We start from the raw sequence: 11,809 nt of genomic DNA on the forward strand, positions 1-11,809 counted from the left end.
TTGGACTGGATGATCTCGGAGGCCTTTTCCAACCTGGTTGATTCTGTGATTCTCATAAGCGCCGCTAATGAGCAGCGCCCTCATTAAGGGGTTGAACGACCCCCTCGAACTACGACTCCCATCACGCCGCGCGGCGCCACATCCGGGTCCTTCCAGCGGCGCACCCCACCCTTCCGCTCGGGCACTTCCTGCCTCAACCGAACCCCGACGCACCGTGATTGACGGGCGCAGTCTCCAATAGGGGCGCGCGGAGCAGAGGCGGGGACCAATAGGGGCGCGCGGGGCGGGCGGTGGCGGCAGTGGGCGGGCCCGGGCGGCTCCTCCCGGCGGCGGCGGCGAAGATGGTACGTGAGACCCCCCGCCCCGAGCGCGGCCCCGGCCCCGCCACCGCCACCCGGGGGGCCCCGCCGCCGGCCCCGCGACACCGCACGGCCCCGCGCCGCCGCTCCCAGGGGCTGCGCCCGCCTCCGGGCCTGCGGGGCCCGCGCCCGCCCGGGCCGCGGCGGGGGCGGTGGGGCCGAGGGGCCTGGGGGTGGGACGGGGGGTGTGAGGGGGCTTCGGGGGGACTGAGGGGGTTGGGAAGAGCTGAGGGGGTTGGGGGGGTTGAGGGGTGTGCGGGAGTCCCGCCCTCAGGAGCGAGGGTGCGGGGGTTTGTGCGTTCTTAAGGATTTGGGAGGGGCGGTGGGGCTGAGGGGGTTTGGGGGGGGCTGAGGGGGTTTTGGGGGGCTGAGGGGGCGTGGGGGGGCTGAGGGGGTGTGGGGGTGTTCCCACCCATAGGGATGGGGGTAGGGAGGTTGTATATTCTTAAGAATTAGTGGAGGCTGAGGAGTGTGGGGTTTTGGGGTCTGAGGAGGCTTGAGGGGGGCTCTGAAGGGGTTTGGGGGGGCTGTGGGGGCGTGGGGGGGTCCCGTCCTTAGGGATTGGGGTGTGGGGGTTGTACATCCTTAAGGATTTGCGGAGGTTCTTGAGGATTTGAGGTCTGAGGGGTTTGGGGGGGTTTAGGGGTTCCCACCCTTTGGGGCGGGGGCTGTAGGTCCTTAAGGGTTGAGGGGTTTGGGGGAGTTTTTGGGGCTCCCACCCTCAGGGTTGAGGGGTGTGGGGGTTGTGCATTATTGAGGGTTGTGAGGTGGGGGGCTAAGGGGGGACTGAGGCACCCCAGGCAGGGGGGGTTCCCCCTCTTCTGATCTTTTAGGGGGAGGCACTTTGGGGTACAGGCTGTTCCCCACCATGGCTGGAGGGTGAGGCTGGGGGGGCTTCCCCACCCTCAGTTTGGGGGGCAGAAAGGGGGGATTGGGGTCTCTCTGAGATGAGGGGTGCTTGGGGGGCCCCCCCAGCCCCAGAATGATCCCCAGGGAGGGGGGCTGGGGGAGGTGTCCCCATGGGTCTCTGTGCAGGTGTCCCAGTGTCCCCATAGTCTCCATGCCCAGGTGTTCCCTTGTCTCTATGTCCAGGTGTCCCTATGTCCAGTTATCCCCCTGTCCCCATGTCCAGGTGTCCCCATGTCCCCATGTCCCTGTGTCCCCATGTCCAGATATCCCCATGTCCCCATGCCCAGGTGTCCCTGTGTTCCCCTGTCCCTGTGTCCATGTGTCCCCATGTCCAGATATCCCCCTGTCCCCATGTTCAGGTGTCCGTGTGTCCCCATGTCCCCGTGTCCGTGTGTCCCCATGCCCAGGTGTCCCTGTGTCCCTATATCCAGGTGTCCCTGTGTCTCTGTGTCCCCATGTCCCCATGTTCCTGTGTCCCTATGGCCCTGTGTCTCTGTGTTCATGTGTCCCCATGTCCCCATGTCCGTGTGTCCCCATGTCCAGATATCCCCCTGTCCCCATGTTCAGGTGTCCCTGTGTCCCCATGTCCCCGTGTCCCTGTGTCCCCATGCCCAGGAGTCCCCCTGCTGCCAGCTCAGGAGGCCGTTCCCAGCCCATATCCATGGATTTCCTCTCTCCCACTCCCCCCTGTGTCCCATCCCGTGGGACAGAGCCCTGTGTGTGTCCCCCCCTCTTCCCAGTTCCTTCCCAAACCTGAGACCATGACCCAGAGATTTGGGGGTTTTTTTTCCCCCACTTTCCTGGTTTTAGTCAAGGTCTGGCACCCTCCAGGAAGCCGAGGGACACGGGACACTTCCCAAATCTTAGGGGAGCCAGAGTTCCATAATTATGTCATTGGTTTTTTTGGGGTTCTGCCTTTCCCCAAAGGAAGTGGGGTGGCTGCTCCCTTTGGATCCTGGTTTTCCCCTCCCAGAGGGTTGGCTGGGATGGGTTTCCCTGGTTTTCCCCTCCCAGAGGGTTGGCTGGGATGGGTTTTCCTGGTTTTCCCTTCCCAGAGGGTTGGCTGGGATGGGTTTTCCTGGTTTTCCCTTCCCAGAGGGTTGGCTGGGATGGGTTTTCCTGGTTTTCCCCTCCTGGAGGGTTGGCTGGGATGGGTTTCCCTGGTTTTCCCCTCCCAGAGGGTTGGCTGGGATGGGGTTTCCTGGTTTTCCCCTCCCAGAGGGTTGGCTGGGATGGGGTTTCCTGGTTTTCCCCTCCCAGAGGGTTGGCTGGGATGGGTTTTCCTGGTTTTCCCTTCCCAGAGGGTTGGCTGGGATGGGTTTCCCTGGTTTTCCCCTCCCAGAGGGTTGGCTGGGATGGGTTTTCCTGGTTTTCCCCTCCCAGAGGGTTGGCTGGGATGGGGTTTCCTGGTTTTCCCCTCCCAGAGGGTTGGCTGGGATGGGTTTTCCTGGTTTTCCCTTCCCAGAGGGTTGGCTGGGGTGGGTTTTCCCTGGTTAACGAGTGGCAGAGGGGACATTCCCCCTGTGACATTGTCCCTGTGCCCTGGGTGTGTAAACACAGCCCTGACCCCCCGGGCTGGTTGGTTTGGGATCGTTGCACTCGGGGGATTGCCCAGGGCTCAGTATCCAGGGATACGATTCCAAGCAATTCCAGGCCTTTTCCCTGCTCTCCCAGGGCTGAAACGGGGCCTTCTGCAGCAGGATTGGTTCATGAGGGTGGGTTAGGGCCCCAGGAAATAATAGGAATTAATATAAAAATAATCGGAATTAATTTAAAAATAATAGGAATTAATTTAAAAATAATCGGAATTAATTTAAAAATAATCGGAATTAATTTTAAAATAATCGGAATTAATTTAAAAATAATCAGAATTAATTTAAAAATAATCAGAATTAATTTAAAAATAATCAGAATTAATTTAAAAATAATCAGAATTAATTTAAAAATAATCAGAATTAATTTAAAAATAATAGGAATTAATTTAAAAATAATAGGAATTAATATAAAAATAGGAATTAATTTAAAAATAATAGGAATTAATATAAAAATAGGAATTAATATAAAATAATAGGAATTAATTTAAAAATACTAGGAATTAATATAAAAATAATTGGAATTAATACAAAAATAAGACTTAATATAAAATAATAGGAGTTAATATAAAAATAATAGGAGTTAATACAAAAATAGGAATTAATATAAAATAATAGGAGTTAATATGAAAATAATAGGAGTTAATACAAAAAATAGGGATTAATATAAAATAATAGGAGTTAATATGAAAATAATAGGAGTTAATACAAAAAATAAGGATTAATATAAAATAATAGGAGTTAATATAAAAATAATAGGAGTTAATACAAAAATAGGAATTAATATAAAATAATAGGAGTTAATATAAAAGGATAGGAGTTAATATAAAAATAATAGGAATTAGTATTTTATATAATATACAATATAATAATACACAATATGTGTATGTAATACATACACATATTGTAATACATACACAATATGTAATACATAATTACAACTTATTATATAAAGTAGACTATGTGATATATTATTATATATATTATTATAAGGAGCAATTGGTTTGTTGTGCCAAAAATACCTTTAACAAGCAGCTTTTTTACCTCAGTTCCCGAATTTTGGGGTTGGTTTGCTTGGCACAGGTAATTTGGGAGGGGTTCCATGGGATCTCAGAGCATCCCTCAGTTCCTCCTGGGAATATCCCTCCTTTTTCCTGACTTTTTTTTTTTTTTTTGGTGTTTCCAGGCAGATTTTTTGAAGGGGTTACCAGTCTACAACAAAAGCAACTTCAGCAGATTCCATGCGGATTCCGTGTGTAAAGCATCCGTGAGTATTCCCAAAAATCCCAGGGATTGGGGGGGGAGGGGGAAAGGATGGGAAATTAAGGGAGAAATGAATTTAAATGAGAGTGGAGGAGCTGGGCTTGGCAAGGAAAACCTCCCATGGAATTTCCACACGGCTCCAGGGCCTCGTTTGTGAGTAAATTCCTGAATTCCAGAGCCTGTGTCCTGAAAAATGGATAAGAATGGGCTGGATAGAATCACAAGTTATGTCCATTATATTATGTATTATTATAGATTTATAGAGAGAGAATATTATTTTGTTAGAGAATTTTATATAACATATAATAATTATTCATATTATGTGTTATTAGAGAACCATATAGAGAATTTTTAGTCCATTTTATGGACATTTCAGGTTTGGGTTAAAAGAAAAAAATCCCCTTTTTGACTGTCTTTGCTCTAATTCTGCTACAGAACAGACGCCCATCAGTTTATCTGCCCACGAGAGAATTTCCCTCTGAACAAAGTGAGTGTCAAAATCTCATTTTTTAAAATGTCTTCATGCTGGTCTGATATTAAAAAAATCACGTGTATAATCTCCTTTATTTGAAACTTAAATGGTTTAAAGTGGTTTGAGAGTTAAAGTGGTTTGAGAGTTAAAGTGGTTTGAGAGTTAAAGTGGTTTGAGAGTTAAAGTGGTTTGAGAGTTAAAGTGGTTTGAGAGTTAAAATGGTTTGAGAGTTAAAATGGTTTGAGACTTAAAATGGTTTGAGACTTGTCTTTAAAATGACCCTGGTGTGTTTTTCTCTCTTTTTGTGTTTTTTTTTTTAGTCATAGTAACAGAAAAGACAAATATCCTCTTGCGTTATTTACACCAGCAGTGGGACAAAAAGGTACCTTGTGGGGCTTTAATATTCATGTTTTGGCTTGATTGGGGCTTAATTGGGCTGAAGAATCATCAAAATATTGAGGGTTAGTTAAAATGAAGTGGGAACAGCTCAGCAAAGAGGGCGTGAGGAGGTTCTGGCTCTGCCCAGCTCTTGGAAATGGAAGAAAAACCTGATTTGTTTTGAACTATAAGGGACATAAAAAAGCTCAGTTAACTCCAGGTTTAACCTGGAATTTGGGAATGCCCAGTTCCATCGTGGATCCATCAACCTGGTGTAACCAGGGGGCAGGGCAGAGAGAGAGGGAAAACGTGGAGAGAGGGAAAATTGGAAGGAATGGGGAGGCTGAAAAGGAAATGTCTGTGTGTGACAAGGATTTGGGAGGTTTGGGAAGTTCAGGGATTTGGGAGGTTTGGGAAGTTCAGGTGCCTCATTCCCAGTGGGATGCAGGGCTCGGGGGGGGCTCACGGGGGTCCCTCATTCCCGGTCCCTCATTCCCAGTGGGATGCAGAGCTCGGAGGGGCTCACAGGGGTCCCTCATTCCCAGTGGGATGCAGGACCTGGGGGGGCTCACAGGAGTCCCTCATTCCCGATGGGATGCAGGGTCTGGGGGGGCTCATTCCCGGCAGGATACAGGGCCTGGGGGGGCTCACAGGGGTCCCTCATTCCCAACAGGATGCAGGTGGGATGCAGGGCCTGGAGGGACTCATGGGGGGTCCCTCATTCCTAGTGGGATGCAGGGCCTGGGGGGGCGCATTCCCGGCAGGATGCAGGTCCTGGGGGACTCATGGGGGTCCCTCATTCCTGGTGGGATGCAGGGCTCTGGGGGGGCTCACAGGGGTCCCTCATTCCTGGTGGGATGCAGGGCCTGGGGGGGCTCATTCCTGGCAGGATGCAGGCCCTGGGGAGCTCACGGGGGTCCCTCATTCCCAGTGGGATGCAGGTGGGATGCAGGGCCTGGGGGGGCTCACGGGGGTCCCTCATTCCCAGCTGGATGCAGACGGGATGCAGGGCCTGGGGGGGCTCATGGGGGTCCCTCATTCCCAATGGGATGCAGGGCTCAGGGGGGCTCATTCCTGGTGGGATGCAGGGCCTGGGGGGGCTCACAGGGGTCCCTCATTCCCCGTGGGATGCAGACGGGATGCAGGTCCTGGAGGGGCTCACGGGGGTCCCTCATTCCCGGTGGGATGCAGGTGGGATGCAGGGCCTGGGGGGGCTCACGGGGGTCCCTCTGTCCCCCCAGAATGCGGCGAAGAAGCGAGACCAGGAGCAGGTGGAGATCGAGGGGGAGAACTCGGCGCCTCCGCGGAAAATCGCTCGGACAGACAGCCAGGACATGAACGAGGACACTTAGAGCGAGCCTGGGCTCTCCCTCCGCTCCTTCCAGCGCTTCCCGCTCTGTCTCCACGTGTGTAAATTTGGCCCCTCTCCCCCCTTCCTTTTATCCCCCCTCCCCACGGCGCAGCCCAAACCACTTCTGACTCCACGGGAGCCAATGTATTTATTTTGGGTTTTTTTCTTCCCCTCTCCCTCCTCCTCCTCCTCCAGTTGTTTTTTTTTTTGGTTTTGTTTTTTTTATTTATGCCCCCCCAGCTCCCGGAGCAGCGGTGGGACCGGGCAGTCCACGCAGCAGAACCTTAGTCCCCTCCTTCCCAAAAAATACCACGTTGTCACTTTTGAGTGGGTCGGTGGGATCTGCTCCCTGCGACCTCCCGGGGCCGTCCCCTCACCGCTGACGTATTCCAAGGGGCTCACTCCTCTGGGTGTTCCCCATCCAGCCATAACTGTGGGGACGTTTTTTTTTTATTTTCCCTCAAATATTCCAAACCAGTCCCGGATGCCGCTGAGGGGGGGTGTTGACGGGAGCAGATTCCTTGGCAGCTCCATCCCGGCCGTGTTCCCGGGCCTGGCCCACGAGCCTCCTCCCGTGGCGCTGCAGGGCTGCGGTGAAAGGTGTGTTGCTTTTGTCGCTCTCAAATTCCCACCTCCTGCCGGGCTGGAGTGGCCTGATCCCCGCGATTTCTCCGCTGGAATAAAAGGATCCTCCCATCCCGCTCCGGCCGCGTGTCCCGGCAGAGGCCGAGGGGATGGACGGGGGTCGGCACCGCTGGATCTGCTCCGGGAGCACCTCGGCACCTGCTTCCCTGCCTCATCCCTCGGCTCTGGAGAATGGTACAGTGGCTTTTCCTGCCAGGAATGCAGGACGTGGAGTGGATCAAACGTGAGCTTCCATGGTCTGTGCTGACGACCAATCCCTTCGGACTGTGACAGTTCAGTGCCTGTCGCCTGTAACCCTTCCCTGGCTCTGAGAGGAGCCGAAACGGAGACCTGTCAGTCATCCCGGTGGATCCAGAGGTCCAGGACTCGTGGAGAGGAGCGTCGTCACCGGGAGGGGCCAGGAAAGGAGTAGCTTAGTCACGATGTCGTGTGTGCTTTGCCCCGAGGAGCTGATCCCCACTGTGGTCGCTGAGATCGTGGCGTTCGTAGCTGTGTTTTTTTCCTCGTCGACAAACCCCCGACACCAGGGAACCACACGGATGTTTTTTTTTCCCGGAGATCCTGGAGAGCCTGGCTCCGAGGGGCTTTGAGGGTTCCTGCTGGCCCTGTCCCCCCCCACCCCTGCCCGTCCCAGGGGTGCCACACATCCCCTCCGGGGGCGCAGGGACGGGGCGGAAGCAGAACCTTAGGAAGAGCAGGACGCGGCTCCCGCTGGAATTTTAAACGTCCCTTTAGGCACCGGGATTGTGAATGAGTTCGACACCGAGTAGTTTAGAACCCTGGACCTGCCTCAGAAAACGTCCCCTTCCTGCTGTGGCGGCCCCTTCCCACCCCCTGGAGCCACCTGGGACGCGCCGGGGCGAAGATCCAGAGGGCCATTCCCGGGGTCTCCGCGTGGGGAAGAGGATTCCTGCCGGGGCTCCCGCCCTCCGGACGCGCCGTGAGACACCGGGATGACCCAGAGCCGGATGTGAGGAGTCCTTGGAGGAGCTCCAAGGCCCCGAGGGAGGGCAGGAGGAGGCGGCTGGAGCCGGAGCGTGCGCAGGGCCGGGGCTGTTCCGCGCTGTATCCGGGCTGTGCCGGCGGCCCCGCCACGTACCATTAAAGAGTTGGCAGTTCCTTCCTGGCCTAAACCCCCGTTGTGTTCCCTCTGTGTCCTTGAGAAGGGTGCTGGGAGCCTTGGGAATGTCGCAGGTGGTTTTAGCAGGTGAAAGTTGCCTTTCCCGAGTGGTTTGGGAGCGATGGAGAAACGGGGACCAAATGACCCCAGGGCCAAAGTGGTTTGGGGGTTCTGGTGTTGGTGCACGAGCAGGAGGGTGTTTGGGATCCCTGCAGTCTGTCCTCCTGCCATCCATGGATTTGGGATCCCTGCAGTCTGTCCTCCTGCCATCCATGGATTTGGGATCCCTGCAGTGTCATCCTCCCAGCCATGGATTTGGGATCCCTGCAGTCTGTCCTCATCCCAGCCATGGATTCCATGAATTTGTGATTCCCAGTCTGTCCTCCTCCCATCCCTGAATTTGGGATCCCTGCAGTCTGTCCTCATCCTTGCCATGGATTCTATGGATTTGTGATTCCCAGTCTGTCCTCCTCCCATCCCTGGGTTTGGGATCCCTGCAGCCTGTCCTCATTCCATCCATGGATTTAGGATCCCTGCAGCCTGTCCTTATCCCATCTGTGATTTGGGATCCCTGCAGCCTGTCCTCCTAGTGTCCATGGGTTTGGGATCCCTGCAGCCTGTCCTCATCCCATCTATGATTTGGGATCCCCACAGTCTGTCCTCAACCCATCCATGAATTTGAGATCCCTGCAGCCTGTCTTCATCGCATCCATGGATTTGGGATCCCCCTGGTCTGTCCTCCTCCCATCCCTGGATTTGGGATCCCTGCAGTCTGTCCTTATCCCATCCCTGGATTTGGGATCCCTGCAACCTGTCCTTATCCCATCCCTGGATTTGGGATCCCTGCAGTCTGTCTTCATCCTTGCCATGGATTCTATGGATTTGTGATTCCCAGTCTGTCCTCATTCCATCCATGGATTTAGGATCCCTGCAGTCTGTCCTTATCCCATCCCTGGATTTGGGATCCCTGCAGTCTGTCCTCCTCCATCCTCTCTGCACCCAGCACTCCCTTCCTCCTCCTCCAGCTCATTCCAGGTTTTTTTCCTGGCCCCTCTCCCCCCCTGCCCTCTGATCCCGTGTTCCCATGGTGAGTGTCTGGGCTTGGAATGTTCCATGGAAGATCTTTGCCTAACTGTGACTTCCTGGTGCCTTAGTGCATTGAAACAACGAAAAACCCTTAAAAAAACCACCAAGCCTGGGATTTTTGCCCACCTTGTTTGTACAATTCCCGGCTCCTCCGACTTCTCCTCCTGTTCCCGGGATCTCGTGACCCTCCGGGGGTTTTCTATGTCTGCACAGTGGGATTTTTATTGTTTCTGTTACCAATTGTTTACTAAAATCTGGCTTTTTTTAATGAAAACTCGAGCTACTTGTCCGAGATGGGAATTTTGGGGTGTTTCGGTTGAACTGTGCGTCTCTTCTCGGAACTGGGCGCGTGGAGGGATGATGGATCCACCCGGGAGCAGCTCCCCCCGCCCCGTGGGAGCGACTGGATGTGTTTTGGGTGCATTTAGAACATTAAAAAGTTGGGAAATGCCTTTTCCTGCCACCGGAATCTCGGGTGACTCCTTGACTCGGTTCTTGGTCCCGTTTGGGCACTGCTGGTTCCTGGGGGAGGAACGGTGACAAAAGGTCCCTGTGGAAGAGTCAGGGATGGGGAATGTCGAGGGGAAGGGTGGATTTCAGGTGAATCCACAGGGAGCTGTGGCCAGGACGTGCCGCTGGAGTTGGTGGCTGACCCTTGGCTGGGTTTGGTTTGTTGGTGTCTCCTCTTGGGAACTTTCCTGAGGGACCTCCCAGGGTCCTTCCCAACCCCAAAACACCGGGATGTGCCCACACAGGGGGGTCCCTTCCAGCTCAGGGCATTCCATGATTCCCTGACTCACTGGGAGGCAAATTTTGAAATATTAGTCTGGTTTGTTTTTTTTTTTCCCTCTCTCCTGGATAACTGGGACAGGTTTGACTTCAAAGCTTTATTTTTTGGGAGTTTGACACTGGCCTTAAAGCAAAGGCTAAGGAGTCTTGGGATTTTTTCCCAACCCTGCAGCTCTGTCCCCACTTATATTTCCAGTCTTTCTTTTTTTTTTACTAATAAAACTAATTTATTTTCCTGCATTAACGACATCCCAGCAGCCAAGGGATTGTGGGACAGCGTGTCCAGAGGGATTCCAGCTGGTCCCTCCCAGGTTTTGTCCTATATATTGCATTTTTTGGATGTATGAGAACGGGGAAATCCTTTCCCTTAAGGAAGAGAGGGTTGTGTTTGTTTGGGAGCAGCTGCCAGCAGAGGGTGTTGGATCGTGGCTCTGGTGAAGCCCATCAGGGAAAAAATATTGGAATGTTGGAAAGACCAAACCTGGGCTCGGGGGGGGAACATCTTGGAGCGAGGGAATGAAATCCAACCTCCCAGATTCTCCAGGATCCCCTTTCAAAGGCAAAACTTTCCCAGTGTGTCCCCAGATAACAGGAACTAATCTCCCTATTCCCAGCAACCCCACGTTTCTCCAATATGAGGAGGAATTGCCTGGTTTTAGGGATTGACAAAGGTCCTCTTGGTGGCCCTGATGCTTCCAGAGGTGGCTTTGACCCTCTGCAGAATTCCCGGTTTTGCTGATGGGAAGGGAGTGTTCGGCTGGCGAGGCTGGAAATCCCGGCCCTGTGTCAGAGCAGGGATGTTTCCATGTGGGAGAGGGGGCTGCATGAGGATTCCCACAGCTTTTCCACAGCTTTTCCCCCTGCTCCTGTTCTCCTTCCCCTGGGGATGGGAGACCACACTGTCCCTCCTCTCTCCAGCCCCACAGGGATGTGAATCCCACTGGGAGCTGCCTCCTGCAGCACGAGGATGGGGATCTGTGCTCTTGGGCCTTCCCATTTCCTCGTTTTCTTGGCTGAAGGAAACTTTATTTGGCACCTTTCACTCCCCCCCTCATCCCTGAACGGCTCATCCCGGGATCTCCCGAGTCCTGCAGCACCAGATCCCGGGATTCTGCTCCAGACACACCCAGGGCTGGTGGGGTTTGGAGGTCTGGGATGGTCTGAGGGGGCAAAGGCTCTTCCCTGCTTTGGTCAAGGGGGTGGGAAGGGGCTGGGGGGGAGCAGGAGGAGCTGCTCCCAATGGATCCGGGGTGACTGATCCCCCTGGAATGGGCTGAGTCACCCCTGGGCTGGGCTCGTGCCCATTCCCAGACACATCCACTAATCAGCTCAGAGTTAATTAACCACCTTCCTTGGGTGTTTCCAGTCCCGGGTGGGTGTCCAGGAGCAGCTCCAGGAGGCTCCACCATCCCCCAGTGCCGGATTTTCCCGGATTTTTCCGTTTGCAGCCTCAAGATCCAGAGTCTCTTCCTTCCACCCTCTCTTGGCGACTTCACTCCTCTTGTTTTTAGCACAAACCTCGTCTCGTGGGGCTGGAAAAGGTGGGTTTTCCCTGGGAGGTGCCTGTGAATCCCCCGTCAGCCGGGTTGGAATTGTCGTGGCCATTGGAATTTTTTCTTTTTTCATTTTTTTTTTTTTTTTTCCGTTTCTTTTTAAACTCTTCCATGTTTGATACTGTGTACAATAAATTTGCAGAATTTAGAGCATCAGAACTTGCTTTATTCTTCCTCTGCTTGATCCCATCGTGGTTGGGGCTTGTCCTTGGAGCTTTATCCTGAAGGGTGTCCGTGGTGTCCCCACCTGCCTTTTCCAGGGATCCTCATCCCCTTAACACTGTGCAATCCA

General features: G+C 53.5%; 2 protein-coding genes across 2 annotated transcripts; both read left to right on the top strand.

Moving 5' to 3' along the window:
• Positions 1 to 295: 295 nt before the first annotated feature.
• DDA1 (DET1 and DDB1 associated 1) lies at positions 296 to 9,467 on the top strand. Its single transcript, XM_032711815.1, has 5 exons — positions 296 to 344; positions 4,047 to 4,127; positions 4,559 to 4,610; positions 4,916 to 4,977; positions 6,215 to 9,467. Exons 1-5 carry the CDS (start codon positions 342 to 344, stop codon positions 6,323 to 6,325), a joined length of 309 nt encoding a protein of 102 aa, XP_032567706.1. The 5' UTR covers positions 296 to 341; the 3' UTR covers positions 6,326 to 9,467.
• LOC116799035 lies at positions 8,179 to 11,676 on the top strand. Its single transcript, XM_032711801.1, has 6 exons — positions 8,179 to 8,350; positions 8,388 to 8,434; positions 8,551 to 8,643; positions 8,682 to 8,772; positions 8,825 to 8,937; positions 8,985 to 11,676. The coding sequence occupies exons 1-6, from the start codon at positions 8,211 to 8,213 to the stop codon at positions 9,713 to 9,715; spliced, it is 1,215 nt and encodes a 404-aa protein (XP_032567692.1). The 5' UTR covers positions 8,179 to 8,210; the 3' UTR covers positions 9,716 to 11,676.
• Positions 11,677 to 11,809: the final 133 nt, after the last annotated feature.

The sequence above is a fragment of the Chiroxiphia lanceolata genome, chromosome 27, assembly GCF_009829145.1.
Source record: "Chiroxiphia lanceolata isolate bChiLan1 chromosome 27, bChiLan1.pri, whole genome shotgun sequence".
NCBI lineage: Eukaryota > Metazoa > Chordata > Aves > Passeriformes > Pipridae > Chiroxiphia > Chiroxiphia lanceolata.